At 43.9% G+C, this 17,766-nt stretch overlaps 2 protein-coding genes across 4 annotated transcripts in view; one reads left to right on the top strand and one right to left on the bottom strand.

The window, feature by feature from the left end:
* LOC120796284 (glutamate dehydrogenase, mitochondrial-like) overlaps window positions 1-1,927 on the top strand; it is a 27,619-nt gene extending 25,692 nt beyond the window's left edge. Inside the window, exon 13 of the mRNA XM_040138930.1 lies at window positions 291-1,927. Within this exon, the coding sequence (XP_039994864.1) occupies window positions 291-410 (120 nt within the window). The 3' untranslated portion in view covers window positions 411-1,927. The remainder of the gene's footprint in view (window positions 1-290) is intronic.
* A 3,045-nt stretch (window positions 1,928-4,972) lies between these two features.
* Window positions 4,973-17,208, bottom strand: sncga (synuclein, gamma a). 3 transcript variants are annotated; one of them, XM_040138931.1, is made up of 6 exons: window positions 16,948-17,208; window positions 10,051-10,092; window positions 8,957-9,114; window positions 8,681-8,707; window positions 6,995-7,051; window positions 4,973-5,472 (listed from the first exon to the last, which is right to left on the bottom strand). In XM_040138931.1, exons 1-5 carry the CDS (start codon window positions 17,066-17,068, stop codon window positions 6,995-6,997), a joined length of 405 nt encoding a protein of 134 aa, XP_039994865.1. In that variant the 5' UTR covers window positions 17,069-17,208; the 3' UTR covers window positions 4,973-5,472. The 3 variants fall into 3 exon arrangements, with proteins under 3 accessions (XP_039994865.1, XP_039994867.1, XP_039994866.1); XM_040138932.1 differs by having other exon boundaries at window positions 4,976-5,472; window positions 8,987-9,114; XM_040138933.1 differs by lacking the exon at window positions 8,681-8,707 and having other exon boundaries at window positions 4,975-5,472; window positions 8,987-9,114.
* Window positions 17,209-17,766: the final 558 nt, after the last annotated feature.

Genomic DNA, 17,766 nt, shown 5'->3' with positions numbered 1-17,766 from the left:
TGGACGGTGGCTTTTTACAGCTGTTCCTCTGAAAACATCTGGCTGCGAGCGGTGAGAGTGAACCGGAGCAGTGAACAGATAAACAACGAGCTGAAACTCGCTGTACTCACCAAACATTTTAGCTTTTTGCATAAATGTCCTGTCAGGTCTGAATCAAGCTGAAAGGAACATTTGCATAAAGTAAGTCTGAATGACAGGGTGTCTGAAATGTTGCTCTCCTTCTTATTCCTCCTTTCCTCCCTCCCCCTCTCCTCCTCTGCCTCCTTCCGTCCTCCCTTCCTCTTACGCAGCAAATCATGCGAACGGCCAACAAGTACAACCTGGGCTTGGATCTGCGGACGGCGGCGTACGTCAACGCCATCGAGAAGGTCTTCAAGGTTTACAGCGAGGCTGGCCTCATCTTCACGTAGACTCACCTCCATCCACCTCCATGTCTGTCTGTTACCTGTCTGCCTGTTACCCGTCTGTCTTCCATCACCTCTGCAGGATCTCTTCAACACTTCACTTTTCAAACCGACTCCAGCATTTACGCAGCAGCAGCAGCGTGAATGAAAAGGCTGAAAGTCTGTCTCTGTGTTTCGGTTTCTTTGTTTCGTTGCGGTCGTTCCTGCTCCTCAACACACCTGTTTACGATCCTCCTCTCTCCACAAATTAGAGATAAACCACAGAAACTTGGAGTTGGCAGCTTTGAAACGGGCTCAATCACTGCTATGCTGCTTTCTGATGAATCCTACAGCTTCTTTATGCACATATCAACCCAAATATATAGAGAAACTATTTAAATAAATAAGCCTTAATACCACAGAAAAAAACGTGTCACCATTTGCCTGCGATACACTATGTGGCCAAAGGTATGTGCTAAACAAAATGATGTTTTTCCTCTTTTTCCATCAATCTTTGCTTTTCTCTTGTGGTTTACTGGATGATTTTAGCTGTTTCAGGCCTTTCAACATGAATTCAAGCAAAACAAGTGACATGAATCTTTAAACTGGCTGGACTGAACAGCTGACCGAAAATTAATCTATAATTCTGAGAATCAACTTAGTGTTTGAGCCAAAATGGCAAAAACTGTCTGGTTCCAGCTTCTGAAACGTGAATATTTTCTGTCTTTCTTCGTCTTTTGTGACATTAAACTGAATGTCTTTGGGGTTTTGGGCCGTTGATTGGACAAATCAAAGACGTGTGAAGACGTTGCCTTCAACTGTGAGAAATTATAATCGGAATCTTTCACTAGAGCTGCAACTAATGATTATTTTCAGATAATTACCGATTATTGTCTTGATGAATCATTTAGTAAATAGTAAAAAAAAAAAAAAAGTCTGTCACTGTTGCCCCAGAGTCAGAGACGACGTCTTCAGGTATCTTCTCCAGCTGAGAGGTTAAAACCCAGACAAATTCAGTTTATATCCCCAGAGTTCAGTTTACATCGTAGAAAACCAGAAAATATTCACCTCTGACACATCTTGTCTATTTCAGCCTAAAACAAAACAATGTCCGCGTGTGACCCCCCATCACAGTTTGCATACAGCCACCAGTTTTTACCAGTTCAACCGAAGACAAAATCGGATTTTTTCTTGTTTTGTTTGAATGATTTTTTATTTATTGATTTCCGATAAAACAAAAGCTGCAGATCTTCACAGGAGGGAGGCTCAAAGCCGAGATGGAGAATAGTTGGAGTTTTCATTTGAAAAATCACTCTGGAGGAAAGACTGACACCCGAGGGGAGGAGGCTGTCAGAGCAGCGTGCTATCGGGCGACCACATACTTTTGGCCACGTAGTGTAGACTGTATCTCTATGTTTGTCTCCAGGTGAAGAGCTTGTATAGTTTTGTTTTCTTTTTATATGATGCAGTGCACATGTGCCTCAGGACTTTAGCTTTAATATTTACTGCCTTTGGAGTCACATCATTAAAGGACCATTCCTGTGGCTGTGTGTGCGTATGTGTGTGTGTGTTCACTAGGTTTCGACCTAGTCTCGTTTGTTTTGTGTTTTTGACTACAAATCATTGTGTCGGTCATCCATCGGTTTTCAGAGCGATCTCCTTCCTCTCAGGCTGCTGCTGGTTTCGGTCACGGTCGGAGTTCAGAGAACTGGTCACGCTTCAGGTGCCCCGGTTCAGCGTTTATAAGCAGCATAGAAACATTTCGTAAATAGTTCACAGCACTATAATGTGGTTGTAGGCAGCTATGAGGACGTTTCTAACGTTCGTTAACGTACGGTGATTGTCAACAGTTAGAATCTGTTCATATATAAAATATGAAGACATATTCTATATTATTCCAGCTGTGTTTTACTACGTTGTCGTTCAACATCTGTTCATCCAGCAGCCTCCGCTGACGAGTGTCCACAGGAGGAGTTGGAGCTGGTAACAGAGACGCTGATAAACACAGAGATCTGGTCACAGCTGCGTCACAGTCCCTTAGAAACCGGTTATTAGATGTTGTCTTATCTACCGCTGATGAACGGGGACTTGGAGTGAAACGTTGTTTTGTGTTAAAGTTACTGATCCTTCAGTCTGCATTTCTGTGCAGCAGTAACCAAACTAAACCAAACGGCAGCCACATTTTAAAAATCGGAAGCAGTCAGCAGTAAAATGAAACCCCTGACATGTTGCCTGAACCTCAGAAACACCTGGAATGATCCTTTAACCATTCGCTCCTCGTTGAAAGCATCTACAGTCAAAGGGTCGACAGAAAGTCGAGTGTGAAGCGAAAACTCCCCTGACAGTTTGCTGATTTCTCCTCTCAGGTCGAGACACGGCAGCAGCTCACGCTAAAGCTGATCTATGCAGTTAAACTCTGCAGTATTCTGCCCCGTTCCAGGACCGTGGACCCGTCACAGACCCGCCACCCTGGGACCACTGGGCCCAGAATCTGCAGATGACAAGTCTCAGAGTTCTGTGGCAGATAAAAAAGAAATAAGACGGACTCGCGGCAGAGACGGGACTCAAGGGTTTCCTCTGCAGGGGTTTTACCGCTGCAGCCCCTATTTTCATTATCAATACATCTGGTAGTTATTTTACAAGCGATTGATCGTTCGGTGTAAAAAAATGCCGCATTGTTCCCTTCTAGCTGCTACGGTCAGAGAAGAGTGGAAATCAGCAAATCTTCACCTTTAAGAAGCTGGAACCGGTGAATGTTTTCTGTCAGTGCACTAAGACCCACGGGTCCAGCGGTCTGAGAGAAGGGACTGACCTGTTGCCGTTGTAGATGCCTCCTGTGCTGATAGAAACTGTATCTCCAGACTCATGTGACACTGAACTCTGAGACTTTCCATCTGAACCTGCGGCGCCTGACGGACGCAGACTGACTGAGCTGTGACAGGTGAAGCTCAGAAACCTGCTTTAATTAACGATGCAAATCAGTACGAACGGCTGAGGCCTCCAGGGGCCACAGACTGGTCATCGCCCCCCCTTTAAACTGCAGCTCACAGTGAAGCCGCTCAAACGGAACGAACATCAGCAAAGCCTGAGCTGAATCAAACTCCTCAAATTAATTCTTTTGGTGCTGACATTTGCTGCACTGCCACAAGGCTCCACACTCTCTGGGGAACCTTCGGGGGGGGGGGTTACTGTATATGCTGTATGTGGGGAAAGAGGAGTAAAACCAACGTTATTTTCTCTGTATCAACCCTGGTTTTAACTGCTTTGACATTCTGTGTGAGGGAGTTTTTAAACCCTTTCAGTAAAATGAAATAAAGTACAAAGAAAGTCTGTGTGAGTTTCTGTTATTAAATCAGTTTTTACGGTTCAGTTTCTGCATTTCATTTGAAAAAATGGCAGCAGTTTAAATTTCATTTTAACTTTATTGAACAGTTAAAATGGACAGAACAGAAAACGTGTAAATGCATTTAGAAACTGAAAACAGAGCCCAGGTAAACAGCTGGATACAAAAAGAGAAAAACAACAACAGATGTTACAGATGCTGACAAGACACATTTAGTTTCGACCAGTTTCCTCAAAAAGGCTGATTTCATTCATTCTCTCTTTCCTGCAGCAACGTCACTCATAAAATGTTTGTTTGGGATTTTAGCTGAAACCAGCTGAAGATTTATTTCTGTAAAGTTCATTTGTAAACCTTAAATGTTTTTGGTTTTCTTAAGTTAGTTCCTCCTGCTGCTTGTCCAGGTGCAGGTCGTGTTTAATGATTAAATGATGATATTATTAGGAATTATTGTTATTCACAGCTGGGAGAAGCTGACAAAAGTACTCGGACCGTGCAGGGGCACTAGCCAATCAGGTGAGAGCCACAGACCCGTAAGTGGGCTCGCAGGTAGCAGGCGTGAGAGGCTGCAGGCTGAATCCACAGCTTGACCGGGACTGTGCTGCTGTGCTGCTCCCTCCGAGCTGAGACTGTCTCTCTGTAAACCCGTTGCTCTGGTTGGACAATAATCACAGATGCGTTATAGTAATTTTGGCGTTTTATTCTCTGGGCAAAGCAGGAAGGAACTGCGCTTTTCAATCACTGATCAGCAACAACAGCAACACGAGGTAAATGCGAAATGGGCTCCGGCTGAATGACTGTAGTCTTGAATCGAGGAGATTTGTGTTTTATGGAAACTATGATGAAATCTGAAACATAACGATAACAAAGATCAATATCAAACTAACAACGAATGGTTGTATTTTTCAGGAGCAGAGGGTGAAAGGAAACCAAGTCAGAACGAAGGGAGGAGGTGAGTCGACTTTTGATGAACCTAAAAGTTTCTCGCTCTTTGAAGAATATTTTTAGGCTGCGACGTTGTGTTGTGTTTTATGAGTCTGTGTGTGAGACAAAGAGCGGTGGAGAGGGTTAAATAGATCAGACTGACCCAGTTTCTACAGCCCAGGTCCCGACACAGACCCCCCCATCATGGGTTAATCCGCATCAGTCCTGCAGACATCACAGGAAACTGGAGCCTGAACCCGCTGATGGTGTTCGGTGCTCGCCAGCGACAAGGGTTTTTATTTTGTTCATCAGTGAAGCAGTGACGAAGAAACAAAGTGGAGCTGGATTTCAAACTCGTCTTTATTTCACTTCTGTTGTTTTATAAAAGAAGAAAAAGAATTCGGTTCTGAAACAACAACAGATGGCAAATGTGTGTGTGTGTGTGTGTCAGTAAGCGACATGCATTTAAAAGGCTTCTGTCAGTGGGCGGGGTCAGTCTGGTGATTGACAGGGAGGGGCGGGGCGTGTAGGACACCGGAGGCTTCCAATGTGAACACCCGGCCTGGGTGAGGTCATCCCACAACGACCAATCAGCTGAGAGCGTGGATGCGTACGACCTGTTTGAATTAATCTGTTGAGGGTTAAAAACTGACATCAGTGCGTGTGTGTATGGGTTTGTGTGATGCAGAGGGAGTGTAACCACGGCAACCGTTGGTTAATGAGGTTAAGTTACACAGGTAGATAAAGCATCTAATAGGGTCGGGGAGGGTCAAAGGTCAAAGGGTGGAGCGACGGCTTCTCTCGTTCGTCCTCAACCGCGAGAGTCTGAGAGAGAGAGAAAAAATGAAGAGAGAGAAACAAATTAAAAGTGTGAAGAGAAAATGACATTTTACATTTTCGTAATTTGAAGAGAATGTTATGGTTCGATGTTAAAATACTTTTTGTGGTGAACCTGAAACGAGTCCTCGCACCCAAACGAACAACAACGAAACAACCCAGGGGACGTTTTCGGACCCAGCTCCGGTGAGGTTCAGTAACAACTCGGGTGGTTTCCTCTTGTCCACAAACCTCATGCTGAGACTCGAACCAACGCTGAATGTGTCCTAACCGGAACTGTGTGTGTGTGTGTGTGTGTGTGTGTGTGTGTGTGTGTGTCAAAGCTTGGAGTCTGATTCCTCTCAGCCACAGACTGTAGTTTATTGTGACCCAGTCCTGGTCTGTAGAAGGGGGATTCCAGCTGAGCTATGCTGGTGCTGCCACGGGGACCTGATCGTGAGGAACAACTTCCCGATGCATGAAGTAAAGGTTCACGTATCGCGCCATCGGTTCTCCGTCTCTTCGCTTTTTCTAACCCTGGCGCAGCCTTGTTGCAAACGTAACAAATCCCACATTTATCTCTGGTTCATTTCACTTTTCTTTTATCAGGGGGTCTCACTGAGATCCGCATCTCTGAGGATCAGGATCACGATCTTTTTTCAAGAGAACAGCAGAGAGAAAGAAAAAACAAGCATAGCCAGATGTGATAGAAGCACATCCGGGATCAGAGACCAGCACCCATGGGTAGAAAACCACCTAAAACCAGGGGCCAGTAACCCAGCAGTGGTTCAACTATAACCCCAGCACTGGCTCAGAACCCAGTTTTGTGTCGGTTCTATATTGACCCACAATGGCTCCATTTTTAACCCACACTGTAAAACATCATACAGGAGTTTTGTGGAATCAACTAATATTTTCTCATTTATTCACCTGGTGTAATTTGAGTTTTATTCATATCGAGTTAATTCAACTTAATATGTCTAGTTTTCATTTTTCAGAACTTGTAAACATGAGCTTTTCTGACTTGAAGTCCTTGATTCAATAAGATGAGTTGAGTGAACGCTCAACGGGTCGAGTTAAGTTGTGAAGAAACATGGTCCGTGTATCAGCAGACTTCCCAGAGAGCACTTTGGTTTTGTAGTTTTAAGAAAACATACATGATGGAACCAAGCCACATGCCTTTAGTAAATGTTAAGATGAGTCAACTGAACCAGCTCAAAATGTTTTACAGTGCAGTGATAAAAGTACGTGAATAGATGAGAAGTTAAAGGTTTAAACTAAGCCACTGGGATGAGACGTTCAAGTCTTAAAATCTTCTGTGATTAAATCCAGAAGGAACTAGAGCCAAACAGACCCGAGATCTGCTCCGGTGAGCCTAGGTTTTTATTACACCCTCCTGCTGCCCCAGATATTCACTGGAACAAATGTGGATTAATCCGCCGCTGAAACTAGACCTCAACAAATGCACCTTTTCCTCCCGTTTGCTTGATTTTTAAAAAAATTGTTGTTAGATTTTCTGCAGTTTTCTCACCTACTGTGCCGTCTGTTCAGTCTTTTCTCCTCCTGCTTCTGTTTTTGGGAGCTCAGTCTGCAGGGGGAGAGAGAACAGAGGTCACATGTCTGCCACCAAACTCCACCTCCATACAGATCCATCCGGACACAAAGCCGCATTTCTCCCAAAGCAAGTACACCCATGATAACTCAAAGTCAGGAAAAGAATCTAATTTACATGTGTTTTCATGTAATCGTGTCTGTTACCCAAAAGCAGTCGCAACAAAGGTCACACTGAGTTCATTCCTGTCATTGGAAATAATTGTTTGACTGAATTCGTGGTGTAAACAAACTCCATACTCAGTGGGAGAAGTGTAACTTTATGTTTGTACAGTGGTATTACAGCAGGACAGAACCTGGTGCAAATAAAACCCCAGGAGAACGCCCCATATCCAGAAATCTCTCTGGTTCTGAGGTGAGAAAAGTGAGATGAAGCCAAAGATAAGTGAAGCTGGAAGAAACAGCCATGTTAGTCATTGAGCTTTAAAACCGTTTTACACCCCTGACCTTACCTATATCTTTGTTTCCTAAACCATAATTATAAATTATAATATAATAATAATATATAAATTATAAACGGCTAAGGAAATATATTTTTAAAAACACTGGTAAAGTGACAAAGATGTCACATTTTCTTTGTTCCCCTAGAGGGTGCAGTTGTTGTTAGTAGAATAGAGAAGGGTGTCATCGGCATAAAGATGAACAACAGATTGTTGTTATTTTCTGCTGGCGACGTACCATGCATCCTTCATGCCTTGTTAGCTTAATAAATCTGAGTGAAAACCATCATCACACATCGATATTAGCAGCTTTCCTGCCATTTTGTGTTCCTGCTTAAATATCAAATAGGTGAGGACATACGAAAGAGTTTCTTTTAGTTCCGATTACAGATGCTGCCGCCACCGTTAGTGCTACTTTTACTACTAGAATTGTGGATGTAAAATAACGTACTACTTCTGATTGATGCGGCAGCTGATGGTATGGATACCCATGTCGGTTATAATTCTGCATCTGTACAGGTAATATAAGTTTCTGCGCCTTCTCTCTCATTTATGTCTCATCCTTACCTATACAGTGAAAAAGAAATTTAATCTGTTCTTAAATCTTAAAACAAAAATAAAATAAAACACAGGGTTTGGAGATTTGCTTGTCTGCTGCTATTCTACCAATGATCTCAATGAATAAACTCTGAACTTTCACAGCTCCCTGGAAGAAAAGCACGAGGTCCGTTAACATCTAAATCCCAGTGTCGCGTCAGGAGATTTATATCACTAATGGTAAATGTATCCAGCTCTCCCAGTTGTGTGTAATATTAAGCAGGCTTTTATTAACATGTATTTAGCTGCTTATTGTGCACCCGTACAGCCTGTGCTGCCCAGCATCCAGACCGCAGACCATTTGATCAGCCTGTCTCATATTACCAGCTTGGTCTGACTTAGAGATAATTGCGGGTAACGGGTCGGTTCCGATGCTGAGCTTTTCAGGTGCAGCTGGGTTTGCAAAACATGAAAAATGTTTCCCCATTTTGCAAATTTGTTAAAATCTTTGCTCAAAAATTTGTGAGGCTGAGTCCTGAAAGGCGTTGAAAGTCAGAAAGTCGTAACAAGCAAAGAGCGTCAAGCCATGCAACCAGTCAGTAGCCCAGTCCCCCCGACCAATCAGGCACCTCCTCAGCCACTGGTCCCGCCTCCTCCTGTTCCCAGCCAATCACCACAGAGTTGTGAACGAAGAAAGACAAAAAATTTCATTTATTATCACAACATAGATTATGACATTAATTACTGTAGGAATTGGTCATTATGCAGAAGAAATTATCTTATTGTCTTTCATGACACATATAGTTATGAGTATACTGGATACAAATACATTAAATAAAACAAATGAAAAACTTAAATAACCACTATTTAAATACTGTATGGAATTAATAAAAATAAAAACCCACATTTCCACAACGTGACATGACGTCACTCACCGTGCTGACGAATCCGCTCGCCACTGCCGCGCTCTCCACCCCCTCCACCGTTGCCTGGGCGACCTCGTTAGCCCCGGCAACCGCAGTGTCAGCAACGGTGTTGGCCTGTTCGGTCGACCTCTGGGCAACTGGACGATAGGAAACAAAATGTGTGTGTTGTTAAATACTATATATATAATAACCTTTTAGAATCCACCGTCCCACCTGTGGGACTCTTTGGCCTTGCTGGTGCTACTTCAGGTGTTTTTTGGTCTGTACCGGTCTCAGTCTTCACACAACCTGGACTAATTCTACATTGTTTGACAGCTCTAAGTCTCCTGATTCTATCTGTGCAAAGCATTTTAGGATCCTCAAATCAGTGGTTCAGACTAGAGTGCTACTGAGGCCACATATTTCTGTCCGAACGCGACCCGAACACTGAGTTTGTGTTATCCTGTCCGTTTGTTGTTACCATGGTCGTGGCTTGCCTGTTTACCCTGATTACACGTGTGTTGACACCTTTGTATATAGTCTATAGGTACGTTGTTTTAGCACCCACTCCCATTATGCAATGTCATTAGCAGTTCTTCACACATGCAGTAGGCTGTAGTTGAACTCCTGCCAACGTGACGGAATCCAAGCCGAACCCAAACTTCAATTCTAAACTTTTGTCCGAACCCAGCCTGACCCATCAGGTCCCGATAGGGCTCGTCGGGCTCGGGTCAGGTATCCAACCTCTAGTTCAGACCTGTGGCTCTGCCTCCAAGGTGTTTTTTTTATTACTGCAGGCCTTATATTCACTTTTTATGCCAAAAATAAAATTTGTATTATTTATTGGTCTCTTGAAACAGTAACACAAATTCCTACTATGTCGGCTAAATTAACACCTGAAGTGCCCAATGTGATAAGCAGCTGTCCCAAAACTGATATTAAACTGTAAGTTCTGAATAGTTTACTGTTGGTATTGGATAGAGCGTAAAAGGAACGTTGGATGGGATCAAGTAAAGGCAAAATGTCTCCTCTGTAAAAGTCAAGCATGTCAAAAAGGGATTGTCTTGTTGTGCAGTGTGTAGCTTTTTGTTTACCTGTGTTAACACCCGTCACCACTCCCTCCATCGTCTTGTTTCCTGGAGGAGAGAGAAAAAAACATGATTGCTGAAATGAAAAATTCCTGATTTCTTAAATGTTTACCCAGCTGATTGTAACAGAGTGACTGTCAGCCAGTGAATCGACTGATCACCTCCATCACTGCCGTCATTCATCATTACTAACTAACGTGCACCGGATCGCCAGCACGAAGACATGATGAACGTCATGTTGCAGAAACTTGAAAGTCACATCAATCCTGTTATGACTGCTCAGACTTAAGCTGCAAATCAAATATCAGGTATGGGAGCACAGATGGTAAATTCTCAAATACTGTCTGGAGCCTTTACTTGAAAACCCCCCACGCTGGTGGGGCAACTCTGGCGGCTCTCTTCTACAGAAAGTGGCTAAGGTTTGTCCAAAAAGTCGCTAGATTTGTCTCTAGGTGCTCTTGCGAAGAAAAGTCTCTGAAAGGGTCTGAAAAGTCGGTAAATCTAGCGACAAAGGTTCTAAGTTCGCAACACTGCCTGTAAACGACCTCTTGATGACACAATAGAAACTTTTTGCACCAGTCCATATTGAAAGAGCATCAACCAATGGGGAAACTCTACCACTCAGGCCGCCGACCAATGGTGTAGCTTCACCACTAGCTTAGTCAGTCAGTCACGGACATTTGCCTTTATAGGGCTGGCCCTGCTGTTGCGGTCCAACCAAAAAAGAGCTTCTTCTCTTTTTTGACATTTCCATGTTTGCCAGCAGATTACCAGCTTTTATTTGAGATTTTATGGGATGAAAGTGGCTCATATCACAGCCAAAAATGTCAAGAGTCACTGTGACGTTTCTACTCTTGAGTAAAAAAAGACAGATCTGAGTCACATCTGAGGGAATAAAATTAAGTTTAGGCCACTTACGCCTGCAGCTTCAACAAACAAACAGCTATTTGGAGCAGTTTTAGTTGGAGCAGCCTCAGTGTGAATCTGGATCTGACCTGGTTTCCTCTGCAGAGACAAACTGAGCTTAGCTGCTCTCTGAATTATTTATTCATGTCACCCAGTTTACACCAAGACAACCGACATGAAGCCCACTCTCTGCTTTATATTCTGTGTATTTTATTCTCACGTCATACTTTATTTACCTTTTCATCAGATTTGGACCTCACCAACAGTATACGGAGTCATTAAATTAAGTGCTTTATTTTACAGGTCCCATCATTTCCCAGTATTCTTCTGGGAATTTGTTGGAAAGATGTGTTTAATTTAGTACGAATTACAGGGAAAGTATAGACGATGTTGTGAAACACTTATTTGTGTTTAGTTGGTTCTGCTGGGTTTATAAAGAATGATTCATCTGCAGTGGAATTTCCATGAAGGAACAACTCAAATCTGAAAGGCTCAGAAAACCGACAGATTTTCCATTTAAACCCAAACAAATGTTACTCATAACTGGGACCATTGCTGTCCGAATATGAAGAATTGTTTGCTTTCCTGCAGCCAAATTTCACATTTTTACATGTTCAGCTGACTCACAGGGACTTGACATTTTGGACGATGGACTTGTAAAGGCGTAGTTTTACAGCGTGGTATTGCTACTCTCACGTTAGTAAAGAACATGAATATTTCATCCACCAGCGCCAGATTCAAAGGCATAGTTCACCCAGTGGGCGTCATGCTGGTCGGACATGTGATGGATCAGACTGAAGAGAGTCTTTGTCTGAGTGAACACACTCTTTGATTCACTGTGTGCTGCTTTCTTAAAACACAGAAACACTGTGTGTGGAAACACAGCAGCTGTTTCTAAGCAGGCAGCAGACGAGAGGAGAGTGAAGAGCTGATGTTTCTGCTGCACATTAAATCAGCTACACCAAAAAGCTCATTACCAGATGTGATGCATATTTGATGAGGCTGCAGGTTTTTATCCCCTCCAATGGCTTTTTTTTTTTTATTATTCCAGTCAAGTAGGACTGTGTGTCAGTGCAATTATAATCAATAAATAATTTTTATGTTTTAATCTTTGGCAAACGTCCATGGTCTACATGGCACGATCTACTTTGCCAACAAGCTGAGTCACAGAGGACAGAACCTTTATACAACCTTTCCTCTTGGTCCACCCTCAGCACAAACTTCACAGTTTTACCCGATGACTAAATGTAACGATGGGCGACATGACAGTTCCCAAACGGTGAAGCCAAAACGTCAAGTTACTTGATGCTATAAAAAAAGGGGAAGTGGCGTGGCATGATGGACAGCTGTGATTGACTCGTGATTGAGACGCGCAGGTGTATCGGCGGCACCTTGATACCGGGGCTCCACCGCCCGATAACTGCTGTGCAGACACTGGCTCCAGATGACATCAGCTGCGTCATTTGTGGCGACACCAGTGTATCTCATCGGGATAAACCCCCGTCCGCCGTCCGTGCGCATCAGTTCTTAAAGCAGCTGTAACTGATATTTTTATAATAACATAACAGTGTGTGAAAGGAGTCTGTGGTAGCGACGAACCTACAGAGAATTATCAGATGAATCTGTTCAACATATCAACTGTTCACTGTTTGTTTCTGCTGAAAACAAGTGGACAAAACACCTGTTAATGCTTCTGTAATATTTAACTAAAAAGATGAAAAATATTCTCTGGAGGCAGGATGTACTAGCGCAGTCTGTACGAATCAAACGTGACCCAATGGAAGAAACATCCTTCATCCATTTTGGACAGAACCGTTCCTGCTTTTTTAGTGATGCATTTGGTTTGCTTGACTTTTTTTTTTTTTTCTTTGTTTTGCAAAGAAACCAAACCAGAAGGTAAAAAAGTTTTAAAAAAACACACAAGTTTACCAACTCATCCACCGATTCAGACCAGAATCAAAGTACCTATAAAAGGGTCGGCAGTTAGATGCAGTCGCGGTTGTTTATTTTTTTAGTGTCTTATTCCTCTTAAGAAGAGCTAGAAAGTTGAGATACAACTGGAGATCTTGTTTTCACATTAGCCAGTGAGTGCTAACGGTGTTACAGCAGCTCATGTTAGTGTAAAACTGAAAAATGACTTATATGAGGGGTGATTGATAAGTTTGTGGCCGAAGGTAGAAGGAGTCAATTTTCGACACAGTCCCCTCCTATATTCATACACTTAGCCCAGCGGTCGTGGATCCTGCAGATCCCATCAAGATCATGTCAGGGATCTTGTCAGTGGTCTCCTGTGTGGTGACGGCCACTGGCCTTAGAGGACGGGGGTCATCTTCCAGGCGGTCTCTCCCACTTCTTCGACGCGTCGTAAGAAGGTGCACCCTCCCCCTAGAGTTGCCACCGTGTCCTCGTGGACCCCTTTGGGTGATTAGGACTCGAGACCGAGGTAGTGGATCACTGCGTGAAGGCCGACGTTGCCAAGTTTCTCAGACAGCGCTGACTGGCAATTTTCAACTACCCGAAACAGAAATAACCACAAAGTTATTACCTTCAAACTTTCCTCACAACTGCTCAAAGAGTTGAACGTGCACGTGACGAGAGCTCCACCTCCTTCAACCTGAGGCCACGAACTGATCAATCACCCCACGTATACAAGTATATAGTCTTTGTTGAGACTTAAAATGTAATAGGTTCGTTACTAACATTAAAAAAATGGTGATGTTTCATTATTCAGGTTGAATGAAAATACTGCTGTAACTGTTATTTATTAACAAGCCATGTCCATTACACTGCTCCAATATTTGTGTTTGCGGCTGCGCTAACACAAATATTGCAGCTGCAATTCATTGGTTCCATTTGTTGTAACAAAGCTGTGCTTATTGTAATCACATTGTTATCTACAGTTAATTTATCAAAATTTATGCATAAGTTTTGAGGCAAACTCTGAAAAGTAGAACCTCAGCTTTCACTGGGGGGCCAAATATTTTTGTGGGAGGGCCGGATTTGTGCCATGGGCTGCTATTTGCCAACACGCTGAATCCTCATCGACTGAAAACTTGGATCAGGTTAAAGATCATCACTGCTTCATTACTCAGGGAATAGGATGAAGAAATGTTCTTTTTCCACAGAAATGTCTGATGTTGTCATCTGACTAAACGGCATTTTTGTTAAACTGCCAAAAAAAGAAGTTAGTTCTGACATGAACTCAAGACTGTGGACTGGACAATAGACGTGTGTGTGTGTTTGTGTGTGTGTGAGCTTGTCTACTGTCGTTACTGATGAGACGTTATGGGTGTTTTCAAATCTATAGTTGGTTTGCTCTGGTCCATATCAGTGGACGAGTTGGTTTGAGTGTTTCCAGATCGGACGGTTTTCTGCCCAGTTGGGTTCATTTTTCTTTAACTGTGCGGTAGAAATTGATTTGGTGGGCTTGTTGTAATTTCCACCTATTAAAGGTTCGTCTATATTCCAGGGCTTGAAACTGCGGGGGAGGCGCAGAGGGAGGGAGGTGGTGCAAAGAGGCCGGGTGAGCTGAAGGGACGGGTGCAGGCAGGTGTAGTTATTGTAGTTTGGCAGCGGGTTAACATGACGAACAGCAGCAGCGACGCACACAGCTCGCGGAAGGCACCAGAGTAGGCAACTTTAAAACTGCAGCAGCTTGTGTCAAAGCTCTGCGTCATAACCGTAGGTGTAGTGGTGCCGGAGCGACTGCCACCGCAGGAGCAGCGCTTACACAACCTTCGGAACGAGCCACAACCTAACCGTGCGCGTTTACGCGTCATAGGCGCGCCTCGGCACTTAAACGAATAGCACTGGGCCTCTGCTCAAATCCCAGCACAGACCTGAAACGTGTATTTTTAGATTCAGTGTGACTTTCACTTTCTGAGGATATCGCTCTCCGTCACGTCCATCGCAAATAAACGTCCAAACGCTCGCTCAGAAGTCGAAGAAAAAAGAACCTGCCTGAGAATCTTCATGTTCTTAAGTTTTCTTCAGTATCCAAGTAAATAATTGACTGTTGTCCGCGTATCCATGGATACACTGCAAACAGGAGCTGTTGACGGCATATTCAGGGTACTGAACCCTCTCCTAAACCTTTGCAACCACTGAGCGGGTTCTAGGCTCTGATTGGGCTATTTTTGGTGAGATCTGGCGACAGGGGTTGGTTAACTTGATGCATCGCCAAAAGACAGGTAAGAACTGAAGAAGCTCCTACCTGCCCAAACATCAAGAAGGAAACACGTTTCATTTCTAGTCCAGGTCAGACCTGGCGGCAAAAGCTCTCCGGGGGGACGGGAGTCGTTCAGTTCAAACCTGAAGAGGAGATCTGGATTTGGGTCAGATTGAGGTTCGACCACGTTCCCACCACGGACGAACTGCTCCAGGATTAAGTGTTGGCCAGACTGAGACCACTTCCTCTGAAGGGTCTGATATGTCTAAACGAATAAACCAACCAGAGTCTGATTGACACGTCCCGTTTATTTAACTTTCGCTCCGCCTCAGTTTTCTCTCTCTGAGCTCTGGCAGCTCAGGTTTTACTTTAACTTCAGTTTTGATGAACGAGCCAGGTCGCAGCTAAACGAGAAGCTTCTTGTGTTTAGTTCGGCTCCGCCCGTTGGTGTTTTTCTTTCACGCTCGTCTCAGTTTTCTGAATTGTTGTTTGAACCGAATTTGTCCGAGCGTGTAAACTAATCTTCCAAACATTAACTGATTTTATTTAACCTGATCATTTCCCCTCGTGTTTCTCTCCATCAGCAGCCAACTACACAAGTGGAAGTAAAGCACAACCCTTAGCAGCCAGGGGAGTGGGGCATCAGTACATATTGTTCTATACCGATCAATGGAAGTGATCAGTACAGGATCAGTGTCGCGTGCTCGGTTCATCTCAAAATTCTGGTTCCTTGTGTTTCCAAGCGTCTCGTCGCCACCGAGACAAAAATATTTGCTCAGTTTCTCGTTACAACGAGGAGCTTTTCTCCTCGTTTTCTCAAACTGAAAAAACATCTCGACCGCATATTTTTCAGTCCTTCGTCCTTCACCCGTCCCTCGTTTTATTCTAATGAACAGTTTCAGGTCAATTGAACTCTCTTTTTCTTTTTCCTCCATCCTTCCTCTGTCCTTCTATCCTTCCCTTCATCTATCCCCTCCTCCTTAACTCCTACTGCAAACTCAGTTCAATATCTTGAATGTATTTTATCTTTAAGATTCAGCTTCTTGTCCTCCACCTATCTCTCCCTCCATCCCTCTGTCCCTCCCTTCATACATCACGGTCTGGTGTTGAATTAAATTCGTCCTCCACCCGTCCCTCATTCCATCCGTATAATAATTCCTCCTTTCCACCAAATAAAACCTCAGATCTGAAATCTATACATACAATTGAATCTCAAATTGAACTTTTTCTTTGCAGGGTTGTTCTATTCCTCCATCCCGCCCTCTGTCCCCGTATCCCTCCTTTCATCCCTCCATCCATCCATTCTTGCCCTCACAATGTCAGGATGACTTTTCCTCTTCCCGTCTCTTTACACTCCTTTCTTTCTTCTGTTCTAAATATTTTAAGATTCAGCTTCTTCTTTTCTCTTTAATTTGATTTGAATATTTTAAGATTTAGCATCTTATCCTCCACCTATCACTCCCTCCATCCCTCCATACATCACGGTCTGGTGTTGAATTTCACTTGTCCCTCGTTCCATCCCTTCATCCATCCTTCACTTTCATCAAAAAAACTCACAGTCAGACGTCAGTTACTGTCAAATTTAACTCTTCATTGCAAATTTTTCTTTTCTTCCTTCTCACCATCTCTCCATCATCCCTTTCTTCTTTTGCTCCTCCTGTTTATTTCTATCCTCATTATCTCTCTTTATTCCTTGTCCCCCACCTTTAACTTTTTCATCCATCCTCACAAAAAACTCACAAACTGTGAAAATCTGATGCAATGTTTGTTGTTGGATTTTACTCTTCATCCATCCATCCATCCATCCATCCATCCGTCCGTCCTCTCACCGACATAGATGACCCCCTCCTTGGTCTTGGCGGCGGCCTCCTCCACGCCGGCCTTCGTCTTCTCGGCGGCGGCCACCACTCCATCCTTCGCCATGGAGAATCCCTTCTTCAGAACGTCCATGATGCTTTGCTTCTCCTCTCTACTTCTCTCTTCCTCTCTTATATTTCAGTCGTTTTCTCTCTGCTCTCCTGCCCTTTTTTCTTCTTCCTCTTCCTCTCCTGCTCCGTCTGCCTTGGTTGTCTCGCCTCTTCTCATCTGCCAGCGATCTGTTCTTCCTGCTAATGGATGAGAGAAGGGGTGGAGAGAGGGCACGTGAGGAGGAGAGAGAGGGAGTGAGGAAGAGAGAGGGAGAGGGGGAGAGAGAGGGAGAGCTCTTACGAGAAAGGGAGGGAGAGTAATATATAGAAGCAACCTTGGACTCTTGTGCACTGGAGCAAGCAAAAAACAGAGAGAGAGATGGTGGAGAGAGGCAGAGATAGAAGAAGAGGGAGGGTGAAGCAGAATAATTCATTGAAGGCGAGCACCAAAGGCCTCTCTCCGTCCTGGTGTTCTTTTAGAACCGCATCAGCAGAGCTGTTCTAAGATGAGCACACTAATCATTTCCGGTTCGATGAATATGGGGTCTGAACCGAGACGCGCCGCCTCCGGGAAATGGCCACGTGCCCGAACTCTACAGCCGGATGCTGACAAAAGCATTCACCTGCTCGGCTGTAATATGTGTAACGTCTGTATAGAATGTGCTGAGACGCTGCTGCTGCTGCTGCCAGACTCCTAACAAGAAAGAACAAATTTAATCACATCGCACTGGCCGTCAGATC

This window comes from Xiphias gladius, chromosome 11, assembly GCF_016859285.1.
Source record: "Xiphias gladius isolate SHS-SW01 ecotype Sanya breed wild chromosome 11, ASM1685928v1, whole genome shotgun sequence".
NCBI lineage: Eukaryota > Metazoa > Chordata > Actinopteri > Istiophoriformes > Xiphiidae > Xiphias > Xiphias gladius.
This window is presented reverse-complemented; position numbering and strand designations above follow the sequence as displayed.

Coding starts and splice junctions, on each gene's coding strand:
- sncga (XM_040138931.1), bottom strand. CDS start 17,068: ATGGACGTTCTGAAGAAGGGATTCTCCATGGCGAAGGATGGAGTGGTG. Junction 9,115..10,050: donor GGTGACGGGTGTTAACACAG/GTAAACAAAAAG, acceptor CCTATCGTCCAG/TTGCCCAGAGGTCGACCGAA. Junction 7,052..8,680: donor CGGGACCAGTGGCTGAGGAG/GTGCCTGATTGG, acceptor CTCCCCCTGCAG/ACTGAGCTCCCAAAAACAGA.